The sequence below is a fragment of the Gavialis gangeticus genome, unplaced genomic scaffold, assembly GCF_001723915.1.
Source record: "Gavialis gangeticus isolate Ggan-Ray unplaced genomic scaffold, GavGan_comp1, whole genome shotgun sequence".
Lineage (NCBI taxonomy): Eukaryota > Metazoa > Chordata > Crocodylia > Gavialidae > Gavialis > Gavialis gangeticus.
Genome location: NW_017728993.1, coordinates 5,841,813 through 5,864,896, shown reverse-complemented (window position 1 = coordinate 5,864,896; position 23,084 = coordinate 5,841,813). Strand labels below are relative to the sequence as shown.

Here is a 23,084-nt window from a genome sequence, read left to right as displayed (position 1 = left end):
AGATTCGTTCGCTACAGAAATGAAATTAAGAGCTGCATAAAATTTGGATCTTATAAAATCAGTGACGTTTTCTCTCTTTTTTTGATGCACTTAAAATTCTTCTCAAACATTTGCAGACATATCACATTTAAACCCTTTCTGAATTAACAAATTTGTCACAGACCTATGCCATTCATAAAATCAGCACTCTTTTTATTACCAGATTCCAGAATTCAGTAGAAAAAGAACCTACCGTTCCACGAACCCAGAGAAGATGATTTCAAGCAGAATTGTGAAGTGCTTGTTGTAACTGTTCGTTAATGAATGTTAGAGAGCTATAGAAAAGTCCAGTAAAACATTGGTGGCACAGTGTTGTATTTATCTTATGTGGAACTGATTTCAGGGCTTTGAGAAATGCCAACAGTATGTTCAGCCAATTGCCTGGCTGTGATAGGATGTGGCATTCCAGTACCCTACACAATCAGTTTGCAGAACATGTTAGTTAAGCAATACACAGCCACAAAATGTACCATGAGCAACTTTTTAATTTTGATTAACATGCACGTGCTAATGGTGGGTTAGCAAGTGGTTTCTCATGTACACACACAACACGCTAGACAGTGTATTGAAAAACTGGAAAAACATATTCATCGCTTCAGTATGCTCACTCATAACTATCACATAACTAACCTCACCACCATGTGTCCTAGGGAACTTCCTATTTCTCTTCACCCCAAACCCTCATACACTTTGAAAACTCATTTTCGTATCCCTGACCTTATTCAGCAGAGAGTTCATAAACATTCAAACAGTGGGGTAGTTCTTGATTTGGAATATCACAAGTTGCTTTTAAACCCTTCCATTCATTTACAGGTCCCTGAACACTTCCACTTCTGCTTCCATGGGAGATTTGCTACGATTGTGAGCATTGGCAGAAAAAGGGGGAAGGTCTTTATACAGTTCTGTAATTATTGAGGAATATTTGCAGTCACTGCAATGCAGTTTGGCTTGGTATTGTTTCCCAAAATAATGGGTAGCACTTGGATTCATTAGCCCAAAAAGACAGTCTCTTTGTCTTTGTAAAGGTTTGAGAAGAATATTAACGGTTTTGCAAAATGTGCAGTTCTTCACTCTCTGCTGTATCACTGATTTCATCCTCTTTTTGGGTCTGCTTCAACTTATCTCTGTTGTTACACTCATGCGTACATATATATGCACTTATATTCATCCTGTTGGCCACATCCCTAGCCCCTACTCTGCAGCCCCAAACCCTGCAAATCCAGCCACTGATAGATTTCTCCAGCATCCCTGGCCAAATTGTGGCCAAAAAGCGGGGCATGGCAGGAGTACCACTGTGTTTTAAGGGTGCCCAACCGATCAAATAGCCTTTTTGGGTCATTGGTACACCAGAATAATTTAAAGTATCCTTGAGGCTGCTGTAAATTTGAGAATAAAGGAGCTGCTGTGGGTGCATCCTGTCACTCATGCACTGGATAAGGCTTGTGCTGGGTGCAGATGAAGATCTAGACCAGCAACATCTTTTGCTTGTGTCAGCATGTAATATGTTGCTGATGTTGAAGGGGATTGCGAGTCTGAGCTGAAGAAAAGCCACACTGCAGCTGCCTGAGCTTGTATGACAAAGCTAGCGGGGGGGAAATGACAGGGTGAATTTGAAGTAGAAGCTTTTCCTTGGGACTCAGTGTCTTTTTATTAGGGAAGGAATGTGCATATGGTTTTTAGCATTACTCATATTAGGGCAGCCTTCTGCCAGACAGTAGGGTACCTAGGGGCAGGAGAGTGGGATACTATCCTCAGGCACTGACTTGGGTGGATGCCAGAATGGCAGCCTCCTGGGGAGTCTTTACTGTGGTAGCAGGTGCTCCTTTATCACATCTGGATCAGCCATGCAAACCCCTGGCTGTAGGAGCCCAGATGGAGAAGTCCCATTCTGCCCAGCTGTAGGAGTTCGGTGCCACGATGTAGCAGGAACAGCCCCACACTACCCTTGCCCTAGGGACTCGAAGACCCTCCCCTTGGGCATGCCCCAGTGAGTGCACCTCAAAGCAGCTTAAAGCACCGTAAGCCACGCATGGCGCCTGTGCACTAGGCCTGTACAAAGCAGCTAGTACTCGCTTCGGATTCGGATTCAGCTGATTTGGGGGACAGTGATTCGATTGGGTGATTCGAATCACTATCTAAATCTGGTTCAGAGATTTGGCCACTGTCGAATCAGCCAGATCTCTGAATTGAACAGGCCCCATCCCCTGCCTGCTCTCCCAGCCCCATCAATGGCTGCCCGGCCTGGCCCCAGCATCACAGGACTTTAATTAAAATAAATAAATAAAGCCCTGCACTCGCTGGCTGCTGCCAGGCAGGGGGGAGGGGGCAATCCCTGCTGCCCCCCACTGCCCCGCGCTTCATGGGGGGTTCTGCCATGAGGCCCCAGTGGCCGCTGCAGCAGCCGGGGAGTGCAGGACTCTTTAAAAAAAAAAAAAAAAAAAAAGAGAGAGAGAGAGCAAGCCAGGGTGCTGGGACCAGGCGGGGAGCAGGTGGGAATTGGGGGGCTGCTTAGGGGGCCTGGGCGAGCAGGCAGGGGATGGGGCCTGGTTGGAGTCCCCCCGTGGTCCCCCCTCCCTCCTCCAGCACCCCCCTGCCCTGCCTCCTACTTACCAGCATGGAGTCCGCGTCCAGCTCCCTGAGGCGGTGAGTGGGGACTGCCCAAATATCCAGATCTCTTCAAATTTTTTCCGAATCTATTCAGAGTTTTGAATCGATTCGGACCTTTTTATTAGTCTCCTGATTTCAATTTGGCTTCGGCGATTCGGTCGCTGAATTGGGCCAGGTGTCCGAATTGAATCGGCTGTGGAATTATCTTCTCCATGTGGAAATACAGAGACTGAAGTAGCCATAACAAGAGAGCAGTATAAATCCCCTGCCCAGGCATTTGTTTTCTAATGTGCTTTCCTCCCACCCCATTCCCTTGCTCTCCACCTCCAGCTGTGTGTGTGCACACTGTCACTGTTTTTTTTTATATTGACTCTCATTCCTGTTTCTCTTAAGGATTAGTTGGGGTCATCACTGAACTAGGACAACAAGTCCTTAAATGCACAGGTTTTTCAATTCAGTCAGGTGAAAATTTGTAAGGAAATATTTTTTCCTTGTCTTGTTTGCAGGACTTTTTCCTCTCCTGCATTTAACTTTTTTTGAGCTTGTTACATATATTTTCCTATACATGCCAAATGATCTGCCTTCCTGTCCATCTCTGTTTCTCAAGTGCATTTATAATGTGCTAATCACCATAGTATTGAAGTATAAGCTCTTTGAAATAGTTGCAGCTCTAATGCACTTTTCTTATCCTCAAGAAACTCAGACATGAAGAATCCCTCCTCAGGGGAGGCCCCTGGCTTGGTTTTGGCAGCACTCTCAAAGTTTAAAAACACCTTGGGGTGAGACTATGCCAGACCCTGTATTAGACTGCATTATCCATCAAACTTTATTTCAGGGCTAAGTGAGATCTGAAGTGTCTTTTAAAACAGGTGTACTCCTTCTGGGGCCTGATTTAGCTCCTGGGACTATATCACTCCTTTAGCCAAGACTGCTGTGTAGCCATGTACATTGTTTCAAAATAATTCAAATAAGGAAATGTGGTGTCAAATCCATTGAGTTTAAATGTTTGAAAAACCTCCTCCCTGCCCCCCGCATGAAATCTAAAGGTGCCCTCACCATCACTTTTCTTGAGGCAAAATAATCCATCCTACTATCACTGCAGGTTAATTAAATACCTTTGTAGTGTTGATAACTTGCAAACAGGGATTAAAATGAAGCCAGTCAACTGCTTTTCACTTGTCGGCTGACCCAAGATGTGACACCAGGGTAAAAGGCCTCAAACTGGACACTCATCTGCATGCTATAAATCCTGTTTTATGTTTAGTACTTCAGTGAGTGGATGTTCAGAGATTTCTACTTTCAAGTGCCTTTCAACTCTAGTGTATTAGTCTAGAGCAAGCCCCGGCAACCTCTTTCAAACCATGGGCCAGAACAACTTGGCTCTGGTAGGTAAGGAGCAGGAGAGCTGAGAAGCAGCAGCCGTGTGGGCACAGCTTCCAGCTGCTTGTCCTTAGCCCAGCTCATTGCTGCTCAGCCCCAACTCAGGCTGGGCACAGGCCAAGGCTTGCAGCTCCATGGGCTAGTTCCAACCTGTGGGCCTACGTTGCCACCCCCTGATCTGGAAATGTATGGAAAGCTACAGTGCCCCAATATTAGGCAACGCCAGAATTTCAAATGCTACAGGTACATGGGATAAAACGAGTTTATTTCCACAGGGATGATGAGAATCCTGTGGTGGTGTTTAAGTAGGAATTTTTACTATCAAGCAGCAATGTGGCCTAATGCAAAGGTCCTTGGACTGTGAGCTTGACATTGCTGAGCTCTAGTGCCAGTTCTTCACAACGCCACAGCCCAGAAATGTGCCCTGGTCCTTCCAGGAGCTGAGCAACCCCACGTAATCAGGCCCTCCATTCTCTCTCTCTTTTTGAATCCGTGTCCATGCTAAAACAGTACATCTCCCAGGCCACTGATGACTGCTTCTTTGTGAAGCACTTTGAAAATGTAAAAATGGAAAACACTCTAAGCACACTGAGTAATTCGTATTGGAGCAGCAAGGAATGACTGTGAGGACGGACGGACGGACGGACAGACAGACACACACACACACTCTCTCTCTCTCTCTCTCTCTCTCTCTCTCTCTCTGCATATTTTGGACTGTATCACCTAATTTAGACAACAAGCTTTTGGAACAGGGTCAGTCTTGTGTCTCTTGAATCTACATTAATGTTCAACAAATTGTTCAAATACATAGATGTAGATATGTCTGTAATTACTCCTACAGTAATTGAAGGAGCGCATCTAATCTATTTAATTTGTGTAGTTATTGTTTGAAAATTATCCACTGTCCCACTTTCTTTCTTATAGCAAAACCTTAAAAGATGTGGGGCTTTATTTTAAGGAAGAAAAAGAGAGAAAGAGGAACTTGTTCCTGAGGTCAGATGCACACCTGTCAAAGTCTCTATGCGCTGGGGGCCATGTCTTAGGCTTTTGAGTTCCTCAAGAAATCCTCACTGGTTTTGTCCCATAGTTTTTTGTTAAAACTCTTCTGATGGTTGGGTTCAGATGACTTCTCTATGATGAGTTTTGGTCAGCTGGCTTGGTGAGCAGCATGGGAGCTGCAAACAGAGAAACTTTGGAGGAGCAAAGTAAACCAGCCCACCTCTCTACTACTGAGACAGGGAAGGTGAAAACCAAATCATGAAGGAGGAAGACCTCAGAACCAAGTGAGGAGGGGAAAGCAGCTCCACTGCTAGACGAACGGGAGAGGAGAAGATGCCTGTGGAGGATCTTTGAGTGCCTTGTTCACTACACTTGAGGCTGGGGACTTGAGCTGCCATCCCTTCTGGAGCATCCCAGTTTACACCCCAAATTCTTATAGTCGGCTGCATGAAGCCAAAGGTCTAGCCAGTTAATGAGCAAAGTGCTAATACCTGCTGGGGGGTTGGGAATATAATTTTCAAAATGGTGTACTTGCTTGGGGGGGTGAAAGTTTCTCATTACCCGAGCATCTTTACTGATCTGTCACTCTCTGACTAGGTATCTCTTCTCTCTTCCTTCTTGCTGATCACAGAGGCGCAGCCCGGTAAGAACTTGCTCACCATTTTCTGTCCATATATGTTTATGAAATGTCTGACAGTTTGTTAGAATCTGCCTTGCTCGGCCACAAGTGTGGTTCTGCATTGATACCTGTTAGGGAAGTGAACGGATGGATGCTTTACCTGGTGCGAGTCTTCCATAATGTGCTGACTGATAAGTGCTTGAATGTGTGAATGTGCTCCCTGTGCAAGTACGATAGGAAATGCATTATGTTAAAAAACTTTAAAGTCTTTTGAGAATCACCTGAGAAGGGTGGATCCTGTTTGATTAACTGAGACATCAGACAAAAGTAAAAGCCCTGTTGCTCACAGCTGCTTACAATTCACCTGTTAGACAGATTGGCTTTCTCACAGGGCATGAATTTTGTGTGGGTAACAGCCACATTTACAACTTTTTAGTCGCATAGGGTTCAGTCCAGCACAGACATGGCTATGCATTATGTGACAGTAAGACTGATCTCATTTAGTCCTGAGCTTAATAGGATTGAGCTGTGATGCTTGGTTGTTTCACAGTCCTGTGGGTGAAGAAAACCAAAGGCAGCAGGCATTGTGGGTTAATGGCATGTACCCTCTGGCCACACACACATTAAGACCTTCAGAGCTTGTTGCCAAGCATGTTCCATGAGGCCATTCAGGAGCCCGTCTCTCACGGCTGTGACTGACTTGCATCTTTCAAAGATTGCTCTGGAGCACAGTGGAGCAGCTGCTATCCCAGGAGACAATGGGGATAAATGAAACTCTTGAAAATAGCCATGATGCTCATCAATTGCATCTAAGTACTTTTTCTCCTACAATGCCGTATCCTCACCCCCTCTACCAGTCTGCTTCCCCTTCCTCGCCATTATTCACAGCAGTGAGTCCGCAGTAACCCCATTTTAGAATATGGCGGGCAAATGCTGGGTGCTCAGTGCTAGCAGCCTCTCATCTCACTGACTTCAACAGATTTTCTGGATAAACCTCTGTTTTGCTTAATGACTGAATTTTGCCTAATAACTAACCCTAACAGGGCACTTCCAGCCCAGCAACCTTAAGACACGTGAATGCATGAGTACAGAGTATGACGGCAGAGGGGGAAACATGTTGCACCACCCTCTTGATCTTGATCAGGGTGCCTGTACATGAGTGCGGAGCCTGCTCCGACACGCTGTAACGATAGCGTGTTGGAGCAGACTCGATTACAGGTTTCTGTCGCTTGATGTGGGTTCTGTATGTGCAGATTCGTTCTTATGCAGTGACCCTTTTTATACCAAAAAATTGTTATATGTGAGGTAAATTCACTCTAACACAATTGGTGTGGTGGAAACCAGCAGTCAGCTGCTTTGTGTGGTGGATTGCACAAATGACATGTACCAAAATAGTCTCCAGTGTGGATCTGTGCTCCTCGCCCGTTGTCTGTGACACGTGTTTCTGTAGCTGCCATCCCCATTATGTTAACATCTACCACCACGCTGTGCTTGTGTGCACTCTCTGTTGTTGGTGAGTACCAAAATTGTTCTGTAAAAGTGGTGGAAATGGGTCTGGGGGTCAGTACAGTCAAGATCTTGGAATGGTATCCCAATTTGTTACATTGTAAAGTAGGTTCCCTTTATGCAAATTCAGGTTATGTGCAATTTTCCAGGAACGCATGTACAGCATAAAGCGAGGGAAACCTGTAATCAAGTTTGCTGGAGCGTAGTAATTACTGCGCTCCAGCAGCCTCCGGCGTCTCATGTATCAGCATCCCCGCTCTTCAAAATGGCAGCAGGGGCACTTGAACTAAAGCTTATCGAACAAGTTTTAGTTCAGCTGCCTCCTGCAGCTGTTTTGAAGTGCAGGGATGCTAATATTCAAGATGCTGTGGAGCTTTAATTACAGCGACTCCCAGTGCTGCCCCCCACCACCCGCAGTGCCCTGGAACACATGCAAAAGTGCAAATCTTTCTGGAGCTAACACACCATTGTGATGCATGAAAAAACCTCTGTATAGCACATGTGGAGGAAAGGTTTGCATTAAGAACCCACTTTGACAATACACATTTCACAGAGCTGTGGCCTAGGTTGTTTATTAGTCTGCTGCTGCATAATGTTCTACCATGGTAACTGCGTTATGGTAACATTGCTGTGTTGTATCTATGATACCATAGACAGTCACTATCACATTCCCTCAGGAGATGGCTGTCAGACACACAGCACATCTTTTCCCTTCCCCTTTAGAAATTTACCTCTTGTATGCTTGTTTTTACTTTTCTGTTTGCAATAATTTCTACTTCTGTTAGTCTTCCAGTTTCCTAGGTTATGGATTGCTCCTTAAGATTTTACTAGTGTGCCAGCATGCTTACCTTGTGTACACTTACATGACAGTTCAGAATAGTGACAAAATGTAGTTGATTTGAAGCATTTACAGTGTATTGAAGTTCAGGTGTGTGTGGGGGGGGGAGGTGTATGTATAAGTTGATGCAGCACTGCAATTAAAAATGTTTAGTGTAATAAACTTACAATCAAGAAGGCTGCAAATACAGCATGCCCACAGACTAGCTTTATGTGGTTCAAAATCTTTGAATTCATTTTCTCTGCTCTCGTCAACTGGGAGCAGAACCCGTGTGTGTGTGTGTGTGTGTTTCACCAAGGTAGTTGGATTGATGTCAGATTTCATTTACCTGCTTTGTACTGATATGCATCTCTTCAACCAACTAGATGTACCTATTTTACATATATGTTATGCTTATTGCTTACCCTCTCCTAAACCTTAGTGTCTGTTTCTAATTCTAGGGTACAATTAAAAGGAATTTATCCAGTAAGTATATTCTTTAGCTTGCAGGAACTGAACATGTCAAGAAGGTTATTACTCTTATGATCTTTAGAAAAAAGTCAGATTTGCTTCAAAATATGCTCCTCTACCTCTTTTCAAAGTGCATTTCTTTTCCCAAGCAGTAATTCTTAAAGGAGACAGCTACGGCGTATTTTATTTACTAATGCATGAGCCCTTAAAAGGGACAGTGCTAATATCATTGATCTCCTGCTGTGTACAGCTTTCTATCCTTCATGAATGTGTTGCTCATAAAATTAACTTACTCCATCAATACGACATCTACATGGAAGATGTTATGTTAGTGGCCTTCTCATCTGATAGTATCCAGAAAAATTGGATTGTAATTGATGTATAGACTCTGCTGTCTCCATAAAGAGCTATACAATGAGTTGATATGTAGCTTGCTGAAGTATATTTAGTCTCACTGAGTTGGAATTACACTCATGCTGTAAACTCCTGTATAAAGAGAGAACAATACATTTGTGCTTATTGGGAAGGTAGAATTAATTCTACTCCATTTTATGGATTAGTCAGTCTCCAAACTGTCATTGGCTCCAACTTCTTCTGGCATGTGCAAGTACATGCTGGTTTGGTGTAATTCCAGTGACTTGCATCTCCTAGTCTTTCATGTGAAAAATTGCAACTCGACTCAAAAGAAAAACAATCTAAACAGTACCATCATATGTGACAGGTGAAGAGATAGCACGACCTAGGCGCTCGACACCAACTCCAGAACTTGCAAGGTCAGTATGAAAGAAATTGTCATTTATTATAGGTATTGCGTAGTAGCTAGTCGGGGACCCTTGTATCAAAGGAAATGGTGCTCAGGTATTACCTGGTACCCCACCAGCTTAATGAGTGGGCATCACTGATTGTGTGCAGAAAAATCTGTAAGCTGTCATTCTTGAAAGCACTGTTTCAGGAGGGGGGAAAGCATTCTAGAAGCTATTTATAAAATTGGCCTCTCCAGCATTTCAGTATAAATACGTCTAAAAATGAGATAAAAACCACAAGTTCTTTCCATGAGGCAGAAGGTATCCATATATTTTTCTGCTTCCTGGTTTAGATGGTATATCTCAAAACATTGGCTCAGTGCCACCCGAGAGATGAAGTATGTTTTAAGTCTGACAAAGCTGCATTTTACTTTAGTTTCTGACCTAGAAAAAACTTAGATATCTGGTTGTTGTTTCCACATGCTCCTACCATCTCAGTGCCGTTGCTGTATTTCAGGGATGGGTGTCAGTTGTGTAATCAGATGTTGTGCAGTTCATTATCTGTTTACAAAGCTGTGCACTTAAGAATATTTAAATATTTGAAAGGACAATCTACTCTTAAAAAAATATCAGTAATAACATTTATTCATGATGCTTATGTTCATTTTAACAAATTAGAAAACTTTTCCAGCACCAAGGTTATGATTGTTGTGTAAGACTATTGATAAATAGAAGAAGACCAAAAGCAAATGCAGGAACAAGGTCTGCTGAGGTAGCCACTGCCTTTATATAAATTGTATTTACTCAGTCTGAGATAATGTAATAGGCAAATCTCGTCCCTCCTAATATTTTAAATAAAACGGTGGAGTGCAGTTCAGCAGGAGAGAGAGGCAAGATGAGACTCTATTCTGCCCACAATGTGTATTTTACAGATTGAAATATTTAACCTTGGTAGTCTGAAGTCAGGCAGGTAGAATGAATTTAGTCTATAAGGTGCAAATGTACTCTGCTTTCTGCCTCAGTAATTCATATCCAGAGTAAAGTTTGCTTGTACTAACAGGAGTTAACCTAGGCAACCTGTGTTTTTTAGATTGGTCACTAGTGTTTAGTACCTTTTGCTGTATCTAAGCCAGTGGTTCTCAACCTTTTTAGATAAAAGGCATTCCTCCGTAGAGGTAAGGCACCCCTCCAAAAATGCCAGCTCTTAGGCTGCCTATAGAAGTGCTCCAACACGTTCTAATTAGAATGTGTTCTAATTGGAGAGCTATAGCATCACTTGAGTGTCACATGTATGAAGCCCCCTGTGTTTTAAAATGCCTGCAAGGGTGCTTTTATGAAACCTCGTTGAATAAGAGTTAATTAAAGTGTACTTGCGGCCATTTTGAAATGTGCCGGAGCGGGGGTGGGCAGGTGGGGAGGGATGTGGCTTAATACACATGAGGCTGAGCTGTCTTAATTAGAGTGGCTGTCTGGGAACCACTCTAATTAAAACACCTCCCCATCTCCCACCTCCAAGTACATGTATTGGTAGCCCTAGTTTGCACTTGTTTGTTTTTTAATGAAGAACAAATAATAGAGCAATTTTTCTGTTGCAAAGAAGTTGGAAAGATCACAGCAAGTCAGAATGTTTATAACAATGTGAGTTTCTGTTTGATTTCTCTGGGTTTATCTTGTGAATCTTGTTTGCACACCTAACTGTGCTTACACTGTGTGGCACCCTGTGGGACCCGTGAAACAATGTCAAGGCACCCCCAGATGCTAAAGCACACACAGCACCCTGGTTGAGAATCACTGAACTGAACAATCTATGAGTTCCTTGGCCACTCAGTTGATGCAGATATGTACGAGGTTGAGTTCAGCTCTACAGCAGACACTGTTCTAAAAAAAAGTCTCCAGTGAGTTAGTGGTAGTCTGAAGAGTTTTTAGCCACTAAAGGGATTATGCCATCAAATGCTTTGAATCTGACACTTCTCTCAAGCATATTCAGAGATGTTCCTTAAATGTCTTCATTTCGTATTTGTCTTGTCCTGCAGCAAAAAAGCCCCAGATGATTCTACAGCCCTTGCGCCCTTGTTTGGCCCACCACTGGAGTCAGCATTTGAAGAACAGAAATTGGAAGGTATGAAAAGTGGCTAGTCCGGCTGTTCTTTAAAGAGGAAAAGGCTTCTAAAAATAAATTCTCTTTATTTTATAAATGAATTCTGTAATAAATCTGGGATACGAATCTAACTTTCTGTATGCAATTGGGACACTGCACCCTGGGTAACTTCGGCTTAGTATAATAGGTGGCAACTTAACAGTTTGTAGGCTACAAGATGACTATAAACACTGCAAGTGGTTCCTGCATATCCACAGTAATTACCCTCTGAGTGTAAAATTTCATCAGCATTCAGCATCGTAATTAACTTGCACTCTGCTAAACCAAACCATAGCCACAGGGGACATCATAAGCTCCTGCAGTAGGCTCCTCAATCCAATATAAACAGAGTGACAGAGGATATAATCACCTGGAGTATATTTGGACAATATAAGCCGCTTCCCAAAAGACTTAGTATCTTGGCATTTTCACTGTGAATGTGATTTTCTATATTAGGCAGGTATACCAGGGGTTTCAAACCTTTGAAAATGAACATCAGCTCCAGCCAAACTGCTAAGCATCAAGTAAGCTAAATTTTCAATTGCTATTCCTTTGACGACTAGTTTGGGGATAACAATTCGCACAGTTTTAGCTGCATTGCATTCTTTACTCTATTTTAGGGGATACGGCAATCAAAAATAGTCAAATAAATCAAAGTTCTTAATTCTGACTATAGTAGTATTATGTTTAAAAAAAGGAAGAAAAAAAATGCAGCAAAGCAAAACAAAATGCAAACTATAAATAATGGTTGCATCTACTACCTGTGGAGTGCTTTCAGTAAATTACATCATCAAGAGTGGCTCTAAATTTGGAGTAGACCCCAAATTAGTAGCAAGTTCCATCTCAACTTATTATACAACCAAAACAAATTCAGCATTTTGCTGAAGCTTTGGAGAATCCTGTTTGTATATTTATATAATCAAAGCAGTATACAAATGAGCGCAAGTGAGTAGTCTCAACTGGACCCACTTAACTTATCATAGGGACTGGTGTTGAGATTGGCTAAGTAATATTAAGAATCTTTAATATTAAAATAAATCCCACTATTTCTGTCTGATTTTTTTTTTTTTCAAGATCACTTGATGGTTCTCCAAGAATATATGGCCTGAACAATTTGGTGCTTACAAAGAGAAATGGGTGGTATCTTACAGGAGCATTTCAATTTTCTATTAAAAGAAAAATATCACATTTGATTCCTTGGTAGTGCTTTACAATTTTGTTTCACCCATGATGCTGTAGCCCAAATAATATCATTATATTGTAGAAACTTTATTAAATTAGGCATCCCTAGTTTCTGGCTTTAGTAACATATTACTTCTAAACAGAACATTCTTGCATTTAATTGAAAGGAAGTACACTTTCTAAAACCTAATACTTTTTCATCTTGAGAAAAAAAAATTGGTAAATCAGAAACCCATGATGCAGCCACATCTTGAATACTGTGTGCAGTTCCACTCTTCACATCTGAAAAAGGATGTAATAGAATTAGAAAAAGCATCCTGCTCCATACCCCAAGATGATCCAGGGTATGGAGCAGTTTCTAAACCAGGAGAGAATGAAAAGCCTGTGACTGTTCAGTTTGGAAAGGAGAAGGCTGAGGGGGCAGAGGGAAGGGGTGGTATTAAGAGGTCTATAAAATCATGGTGGGTGTGGAAAGAGTGAATGTGGAAGTCCCAGAATACTAGAACTAAGACCACCCATTGAAATTAGCAGGAGACAGATTTAAAACTTACAAGACAGAGTACTTTTTTATGTAGTGGATAATTAGCGTGTGGAACTCATTGCCACAGGAGGCTGTAGAAGCAGATAGTAGAGCCAAGTTAAAAAAGGGACTCAACTAATTCATGGATGATAGATCTATTAAACAGAACAGTTGGGGATATATCTCAAAAAGAACTGATGGTGGACACCAGGGAGAGCATGACAGGGGATAGAGAACTCTAGATGTATCCTGTTCATATGCTCTCCCTTTAAAGCGTCTACTCCTGCCACTGTCAGAGATGGAATACTGGGCTAGGTGGACAATTGGCCTGACCCAATTTGGCACTTCTTATGTACATTTATAATTGGACTGGAAACTTGTATAAGAAACCTAGTTGTCCTTATTTTACTGGGGATGCAGGAGGGAGGGGATGCTTGTTGCCTGTTTGACTCCTGACCTATTTATCATTTAATGGACACTTACAACTTGCAGTTTAAATATTTCTATCCAATAGTCTACACAAACTTCAGTAAATAATTTTTATATATACTTTCTAAATTATAGCTTAGAAGAAAATAATATAGAGCACTAACAAAGGACTGTACCCATATATGCAGTATAATAGCTACCTTTTAGCATCTATGTATGAATATCCTTAGCTCTTGCCTCATTTGACACATGATGCTTATCCATGGGAGATGAACATAGACATCTCCTGGAATTTCTTTACTTGGTCTGAGTACCTTTATTTAATAATAATTTTTAAAAAGGATGTAGAAGCATAAATGGTATTGTTGCTCCAAGCTTCATGCACATAAAACTGTTTATCTGTGCTGCTTTAAATTTGGTAAGGTATAGGCAAGTGGGTTATGGCATAATGCTGTTATAAGAATAAATTAATTTTTTTATTGACAGATATTTGCCTCGATATTAGGGCTTCCTCCATGCAAAAGTACAAGAGGAAAGGTTGTCTTGTCTGTGTTACCAATGTTTGTAACCCATATACGTTCGTAACTCAGTTTGTGATTCTATAATCTCTGTACTGTTTTAGTGTACAATTATTTCATTTTCTATTTTCAGCTCCTTTAGACCAGCCTGAGATCTGGGGTTCTGTTCAGGCAGTGAATTCGAGTTTAGAATCTCCAAAATTACCGAGACCTTTTCCAACTGGAAGTAAGTTGCAGTGTGGATTATCAGCCAGATATCAAGTTTCTGATGCTTTATTGTCTGAGTTCCCATGTACTATAAAAATCTCTGTTTAATCATGTAGCACGTTAAGCTTTATTTTTACAGGAGTAGCTGTAGCTGCAGCACAGTACAATGGAAAAAGGAGACATTGGTTTAATAATGTATTGGATGGATGGTTTTCAGAATGGAAGAGACAGTGCACCTTGTCTCTGGGGAAAGAGGCTTCTCCTTGTACTTTCTCAGTTTGCAAAGCTAAACCTAAGTCGGTTTACCAGAAAGGGCATGTTTCTAGCAACAAGTAAAGCAGATGATGAGGACTGCATCTCCTAATTTTGTTCAGGAAAGATTCAGCCATCCTAAATTCTGCTCTTGTTGCAAATTCAGGAGAACAAAAGAGACTTTTAAAAATCAGTTAAATCTTCCTTCTGTTTTCGAAACTGAGGATATGCCTTATGCACAGTAGGTTATGTAGTTGTTTGGCTTGACATTTGAAAAATGCTTGTACTTTTGGGGCTAATAAGTACAAGTGTGGTGCAATTTCATGAGACTCTTCTTTCCCAGCTTTCCTGCATCCCCTACACCAGGGTTTGGCCACTGTGGGCCACCACTTGAAACCAGCTCTCTGTTAGAGTGAAAATCTCCATTCCTTAGAGGCTTAGAGCACCCAAGCTGCCTGCACTTACCCTTGCAGTTGATTAAGTGACCATCTGTGATGGAAAGGGTTATATTCATCAGGGAAACAAATCAGGGAAAGCTGCACAAAGGCAATAGAAGGAACAAGCTATAGGACCCTGAGGATGCCCCCTCTGGTGCCTGGACAGAGTGAGAATCTGATACCTTGAACTGCCATGGACCAGATCCAGCCCATGAACCTGGCATAGTTTGCCACCCCCTGAACCATGCTGTGACATTGGAGTCAATAATAAGCTTCCTATTAAGTCCAAAGAAATAAATGGTGTTGGTACAAGATAATTTTACAAACTATATACTGTATGGTTGCAAGTACTGTGTTACTGTACATTTGTGGGTATATTATAACAGAGTCAAATAAAGCCCTTTATCAATAATGTCCTCCATCATAATGGACCCTGAGGCAATAAGCCACCTGCTCACCTTAACAGGGATAGTCTCTGGAAACATACTTTAATAAATAATAAATTGGGGAAATGATGCTCATGGTATTTTTCACCAGCACTTCTAGAGGAAAAGATAGAGGGACTAATGAATAACCTACATTAAATAGATCCTGCTGAAACTCTCTACAGCATTTGGGGAAATAATAAGATTAAATAATAATATGCCTGGATGCTTATGTGCTTTGTCCGGTTGTATGAGGATTTTTTTTTTTTATGAGCTGTCATGCTCAGTTGTTAGTTTTCATGTAATATCTGCTTTCTTTCCAAAATTGACTCTATTTTTCTGGAAAATTCTATCTCTTTGTTTAAGCAGTTCTTCCACCCCACCAATCTAGAATTTTTTTTTCGAAGCACAAAGCCAACATTTCCCTGCTTTGCACCATGTCTTCTGATCTGTTGTTCTGGGCTGCGTGTATTCTCCCATACCTCCCCCCTTCACCCCCTCTCCCACTACCCTGGCCATACACTGGAAATATATTTCATAGCTAACACTGCATCCCCCAGGTCTCTCAGGTCTGCCTATACACATGCAACATGGTATTCTAATTGGAACGCTCTAGCATCACTGCAGCATCACATGTATTAAGCTCTGGGGCATTTTAAAATTGAATGAGATTTAGATAAAGCATCCCAGGGCCATTTTTAAGTGTGCAGGGGCTTAATACACATGATGCTGAAACATTTTAATTAAAGCAGCTCTCTGGGAACTGCTTTAATTAAAATGCCCCCACCCCAGAGCACGTGTGTAGGCATGCATTGGGGGCAGAGAGAAGAGTGATCTGTGGACTAGTAGGTATAGCCATCTGATGCTTTGTTCAGGCTGGGGACCGGCCAGTTATCAGTTGGAATTTTTGCTTATTGACAGTGCCAAGGAGTGTAGAGCTCCACAAAAAGGAAAATTTAAGAAGAAGGTTGTATGAATGGCATATTATGCTGTATTTTTGCTAGAATTGTTTGACGCTTTCATTTCTTTTGTGGTTTAAGCAGACTGAAGTAAATTCTTAATTTGGATTGGTTTACCAATTGCGAGTGCCGCGGGGTTGTGGTTCTCATGAGGTGGATCAGAACAGAGCAGCGCAGCTCAGCTCTTTGTTTTGCTGCAATGAAACCTCAATTGTACGGTGTGGTCTTCTCCACTGTATTTAGATACTGTTTACATGCTGCTTTGCAATTTTGTATCTTCAAAATAATTGAATTGGTATAATTTAATCATCTGGTTCACTCTTCTGACTGTAACACTAGAAGAACTGGTGCATTAGGAATGCATAGGTAAATAATGTTTATCAATGATGTTTGTTATTAGTCTTATTTTGAAATATTAATTTGTGTTTTTAAAAAGCCAAGTGTGATTTGAGATTTTTCTTAAAGAAAAATATATCTGTTTTTGATTTAATAAAATATTGTGATTTTCCTCAGACAATGATGATGCACATTAATTGCCTAATCACTTAATAATGCAAGGCTGTTAACATAGTCTGTGATAGTATATAAAGCTGTCATAGCCATTATCTCTCTGGCACATTGCTGAATGTGGTGGCAAGGATGCAATTAACCTTTACCAATGCTGTATTTTCAATAGCATAAAAATATACCCTGAACAGGGAACTAACACTCTTCTTCTTCAGAAAGAATCACATGTTTTCTTATGAGCTCAGTGTATTTCTTGAACTTAAACTCTTCCTCCTGATCTGGTGTTTTGCAGCCCCTCCGCCACTTCCACCGAAAAATATTCCAGCTACGCCACCTCGGACTGGCTCTCCTCTAACAGTTGGAATAGGTAAAAATGAGGCATAATTTTTTACAAGTTCATGAATACTGCATAATATAGAACACATATGTGGGCCTGAGCCTGAAAGCATTCTGACTCCAGAACTCCCAAGTGACTCGAGTGCAAGTTTTGCATGCACAATTTTTAAATATTGGGGCCCACTTTGGTGAAAGCTGAAAAATAGCTGTACTGTTGAACATATTTTTATGTTTTTAAGCCTTGTGTTTTAAACCATGAGCATTTTATTACTTTCTTATTGCAAATGAGTCTGCCACTACTGCATTCAAAATTGTAATGTACAAGTCCTACGTATTGAGCCTTTAGCTTCTGAATACTTTTGTTGTGTTTATTTTATGTTGACTTTTCTCCCCACCAACACTCGCTCTTTTTTCGGTATTGAACCATTTTTGGGAAAAAATGCAGTACAACTTCTCAAATCCCACTGAAAATGACATAGCAAAAGTAGCTCCATAAAACTGGCTTTTAAATGTAGTTGAAATGATCTTTCAAAGGAATAATTGGGATAAATTGTCTTTCTCACATAGAAGAGTAAATTTGGTTCTGACCCCATCATTCTTGCACTCCCACATATCACTGGGAGTTTTGGGTGCAGAAGGAAGATCAGTATAACCTAGAATGAATGAGTCAGTGTTATTCATCCAAAGATGTGCCGGAGGTCATTCTGCCTAAAAAAAATCAGTAAATTGTACCACGTGGTGGAATAATCTTGACTATCACTGATATAATTTAAAACCTGAATGAAATTGTTGCAAAGATATTCGGGAAGGCAGCTAAAGTATATGTGGTACATATGTGCATATAATTCATGTTATTAGTAGACCTGTATCTATTGATTTAAAATCACAACTGTACAGTCTGGATAAGGAAATACAATTATTGTTCTTTGAAATGGATTTATTATATGGCAAACAATAGTTACATTACACAACAAATGCATACAGTGCAAATAATATAGCTATACAGTCATGTAAAATCTATGCTATGAACTTAGTGCTCTATTCATCAGTATATTATTCATACTCATGTGTCTTCATTTTCCATTATCTGTCTATCTATCTATGCAGCCAGATGGGTATAGTGTTTACCTGCATATAGTAGCATTCATCAACAAAAGCAAAGGAAATGAGCAGCTGCATGTAACCGTTTATTTGCCAAGTTTTGCCTTGCTGCACATTTCAGCATGTATATCAAATAAGGCAACTGGTGATGGTCTCTTTTTAGCATAAATATATGTTGTCCCTTAAGTACAGCGCTGTTTCTCTGAAGCAGTTCCCCAAAATCTAAGAACACATGTTGTGCATATATATGTATGGACAAGAAGGTATTTCAATATGTTAAATGGTACAGACACAGTGGTTATAGGAGGGTACTCCTGGGTTCTATCAACAGCTTTGCCGCTGATGCTGTGAGACTTCGGTAAGGTCGCTTACCTGCTGTGCCAAATGTGAAGCTGGCACAATGGAAAGTAGTTAGGTTTGCTTAAGTTTGAAAACTCCCATATAAAGTGCTGCACATTGTAAGCGAAAAGTATCATCATTCTACAGTAAGAGGGACAGATGAAAAAAACCAAAGCACCAGAAGATACGGAGTTTATTTCTATTGATTTTGATAGAGATGTTGATGAATTCTATTTTCATGTTGGTTATGAGGTTATATTTGCTCAGATATTGAAGTTAAAAGATACATGATGGTTCAGTTCATGAATAGAGCCCTAAAGAAAAGTCCTTGTGTCCACAGTTGATTACACCTGAAATACACACACGCTGTATGCTATAGGATACTGCATGTATCTTGCCAGTGTATTTTGTGTTCTGCAATAGCATATGTGCATGTATACACTATATGTAGTGTGAATCTCATGATGTTGTGCTGTTATGTTCATTTGAAACATTTTGCAATAATTCACAATATTGAAAAGGTTTTATCAGACAGTATAACGTTGTACATTGTTAGCTAATCGTATCTGCGTCCTACTGAACTACATGAAGCTTTAATATTATAATATGAAAAAGTATACTTCTGGTATGTTGTGCATGGTTTTTCTATATGTTGTGTATGTATTTCAATCAAATATGTGTTTTAATAGATATTAGTGTGTATAAATCTATTATGTAGGTATTTTCATGCACATGAATTATGCCCCTAGTACCTCATAAGAAAACATGCTTTAAAGTATTACTGCTAGGATGTAGCTGACTCTGAGCCCCATGCAAACATAGAGTATAGTGCAACTTCAGCTATACCAATTAATATTAAGTGTAAAATAAACTACTTTGACCACAGGAAGTGACCAGAAAGCAACAGAGGTCAAAAGTGACAAACTACCATCAATGAATGACTTGGACAGCATTTTTGGCCCCGTATTATTCCCCAAGTCTCTTGCTGTTAACGCAGAAGATAAGTGGGTCTATTTTTCTGATCAGTCCCCGGAAAACGTAACTCCAGAGTTGACTTCAAGGGAAAAAGTGGTGTCTCCACCTCTGGCACCAGAAACTGCAGCTGAATCTCCAGCTGTTGAAACCTCTCGCAGTGTTCCATCTCCACTCAATTTAGAAGAGGTTCAGAAGAAAATTTCTGACCAGACCCACGTTAAAGATGATAACTTAGAATCAGCAGCATCTCCTAAAGATTTTGGGTTGGGACAGAGAGCTACACCACCTCCCCCTCCGCCTCCTACCTACAGAACAGTGGTGTCATCACCTGGACCCAGCTCTAGCAGTGGCACAGGAAGCACCAGTGGTATGTCTTATAGCTTGAGTGTGCTTCAATGTGCCCATGAATGCCTTTTTGCTGCAGTGTGAACACACAACCTTTAGCTACTCTTACTTGGCTTTTAAGCATCAGTCATCCCCTTTTGTTTGAGTGTACTGTGCCCCCAGTGGCGTATTTTTTTTCATCCAATGCCCTTGTGGTCCAAGTCAAGCTTGTATCCTAGATACCATGTTTCCTTTTACCCTGTCATTGTTGAGTGTCTGATGTAAGAGGGGGAGTTTTGACTCTACAGTTTGGGTTCAGGTAAATCTTGATCGTTTTCACCAAAGTTAATGTTTATAGCCTTGAATACACATGGTCAACAGCCTGAACTTTTCATTCAGGCTTGTGATACATGTGTATCTGCAGAGTCCTGAACTACTGACAGCCATAGACTTTGACACAGAGTTGCTGGTCTGCCATTATATCCTCTATGGACTGCAAAATGAGAAGAAATATTTTAAAAACAAAGCAAAACAAAAACCAAAAACCCTAACTTCTCCCAGGTGTTCAGTAAACAAAACTGTCGCTTTAAGGAAGGCTTTGAAATGATTTGACTTTTATAAGAATAACAATAACAACTGACTGCTCACATGGAGCTACACTATCTCACAGCTAATGTAGCCAAATAAATAGAAACCCAATATAAATCTGAATGACCTCCTGAAAATGCCACTGAAATTCCTAGAATGAGAGACTGAACTAGGTTTGGATAAGTACTTCTTGGAGGAAACACTTCCAGCAGAGGAAAACCTTATGAATGTGTTTGAAATCTGCTGATTGATTGGTTTCATCAGTTCAATTATGAATTTGTATGTGACCATTAGGCTAAATGACCTTGTTAGAAGTCAGTTTTCCTAGCATCCTTCATGCAGCTCCTAAGAGGGTGCCACTTTATCACATTGTTTTAATATCTAAGGACCTTTCTACACAAAGAAACTTGCCTGCAAAACTATACCGTGTTTAATAGACCACTATATTTGTGCCCATATAACTGTATAACTCCCCATGTGGATAGAGCAGAAAAACACACTTGTATCCTGGAATAAGTATGTCCACATGGAGAATTATATTGCTATAGTTTAGAGGTATAACAGTTCTAGTAGACTTCTGCTGGCAAACTTCCCAAGATAAGCAAACCCTAAGTAAGAGAGGTATTATCTGGTGAAAATAATCCCATGTTTAATGCTTGTAAATGCTCCTAGTGTTGAACCTAGTGTTATTTTGAAATTCTTGGTGGTTTACCACAGTGTATTTTACATCTACAGCAGGTTGTTTATAGATTAATTAACTGACCAGTGGTTTTAATTTTCTATACAGCCACTTCATGTTTTTCAACACTATGTTATCCGAGGGCATAAAGAAGTGGAGAGAATGTTATGAAATGTGATTTTATTTATTTATTTATTTTACCACCTTTTGTTGTCTTCAAGATTCAACACTCGATAACATCAATAGCGTTAGTGGAGGGATTTTTCAGCAGACCTTTTAGATAAGCTTCATGTCTGCCCCACTGGCTGCATTTAATTGTTGGATGGAGTGATTTCTCTTCATAGGGTGTTTCAGAGTTCACCTGGATGAAAAGCTTTTTTATGCATCTGACTCTCCAAGGTACCAGTCACCCTTAACTCCCAGTTGAGGATGTTCAGCACTTTTTGAGATAGTCTCTCCATATGCTGATGAGACCCTCTGTGAGCAGCATATTATTTATTTGATGAACACCAACTGTTTACTGAGGTCTGCAAAATGCAGAAAAAACCCACAGCCTGAAGAGTTTGACTCCAAGAATGGTACACAGAAGACAGGGAGCACCAGTAAGAGATAAAGGGTATCTTCCATAATTAGTAGGACACACATAGGCCTTGTGTGGACACTTCAGAAGAGTTGAATTTGAATGAAGGGAGGATGGCAGTTTGGGACTGGGATTAGGAGGATGTTCCACACGTACAGGAAATGGTATGAAATTCCAGTATACAGACGGAGTGAGAGAGATTTTAAAACCAATGTTATTTAATGGCACTCGGTGATGAACATGCTACCACGGAGAAAGGAGAATCTGTCTTAACATTGTTACACTTGTAAAGATCTATCTTTGTTCCCCCAGGAGTTGATCTTGTAGTAGGCAATTAGTCAGCACCTAGCATCTTTGAAGCTCAACAAGAAGCCTGAAAGAATGCAGGAGGCAGAATTCTTGCATGGTTCTTGAACAGCCAAATCCTGGGGCAGTTTGGAAGATTGCCATTAGCCATAGGCAATTTTGGCAGTTCATTTTAGAGCTTTTCTTATTCCACTGATTTGTGCTAGAATAAAGTCTTTAGATTCTGAGGAAGGTATTCTCTCTCCCTATTTCAGCTTCTTATTTCTATAAATTTAGCTTTCACACTGGCACCTTCTTAAGCTCTCAGGGAAGAGTTTGATTCTAAATTAGGAAAAATGAAAAACTGAATGAATTATACAGCCTGAACATTAAAGATTTAGGCTAAGTACAGACAGTCAAAAAGCCTGAGGCTGATTCCATTCAATCTTCACAGGTTACGCTAAGGTGCATAGGTTAAACCAAAAAGCAAGTGAACAGACATTCATTCACCTTTGATTCCAGAAATGCAGCCATATGCCTGCAGTGGTCTAGGCCGGAAACCGGGGGGCACTAGAGCATGCCTCCCTGCTCGGCTGGAGCAGACAGCTTGGACCAAGGCTAGCCCACTTGCACTGCAAGGGGAGTTTGTGGGGGAGATGCAAATCATCCCAGGATGGTGGGGGACTTCAAGTTTACTTGAATCTGAAGGGGATCTAGGGCAGTTCAATAAACCTGTTTAACTTAAATCAGTTATTACATCCTTCCAGGTTTATCTTAAACTGGTTTCAGCCAGTTTGAAAGTGGTTTATGTGCACCGAACTTCTGCTGTGTTATAGATTTGAATCGGTTTCTGATCACTTCTGTTAGTTTATACGTAATTTCTGTCCCTAGCCTAAAAAGCCTAGAATGTATTTTCTAGTACTTTGCAAAATGTATCTATCAATAAAGTCTGTGCAACAGTCCTGTTGTATCAAGTCCCTACTTGTGTCATCCCAGCTCTTCTTTATTTAGAGATGGCATTAATCTTAGTCTTGGGATTGAAGAAGTTTTAATGCTACCCCCCCCCCCCCAAAAAAATTAAAATTACTATTTCCTTTTGTTTCATTCTTTTCGCATTTGTTTT

The 23,084-nt window shown here is 40.7% G+C and overlaps 1 protein-coding gene across 3 annotated transcripts in view; it reads left to right on the top strand.

Moving 5' to 3' along the window:
* The window catches only part of SGIP1 (SH3 domain GRB2 like endophilin interacting protein 1), a 233,691-nt gene that overhangs the window by 139,097 nt on the left and 71,510 nt on the right, over positions 1–23,084 (top strand). For 2 of the 3 annotated variants that reach the window (XM_019528429.1, XM_019528428.1), the window contains 7 exons: positions 5,657–5,668; positions 8,429–8,453; positions 9,160–9,211; positions 11,215–11,300; positions 14,101–14,193; positions 17,047–17,121; positions 19,417–19,872. In XM_019528429.1, coding sequence (XP_019383974.1) covers positions 5,657–5,668; positions 8,429–8,453; positions 9,160–9,211; positions 11,215–11,300; positions 14,101–14,193; positions 17,047–17,121; positions 19,417–19,872 — 799 coding nt within the window. The remainder of the gene's footprint in view (positions 1–5,656; positions 5,669–8,428; positions 8,454–9,159; positions 9,212–11,214; positions 11,301–14,100; positions 14,194–17,046; positions 17,122–19,416; positions 19,873–23,084) is intronic. The other variant, XM_019528431.1, reaches the window with a different exon arrangement.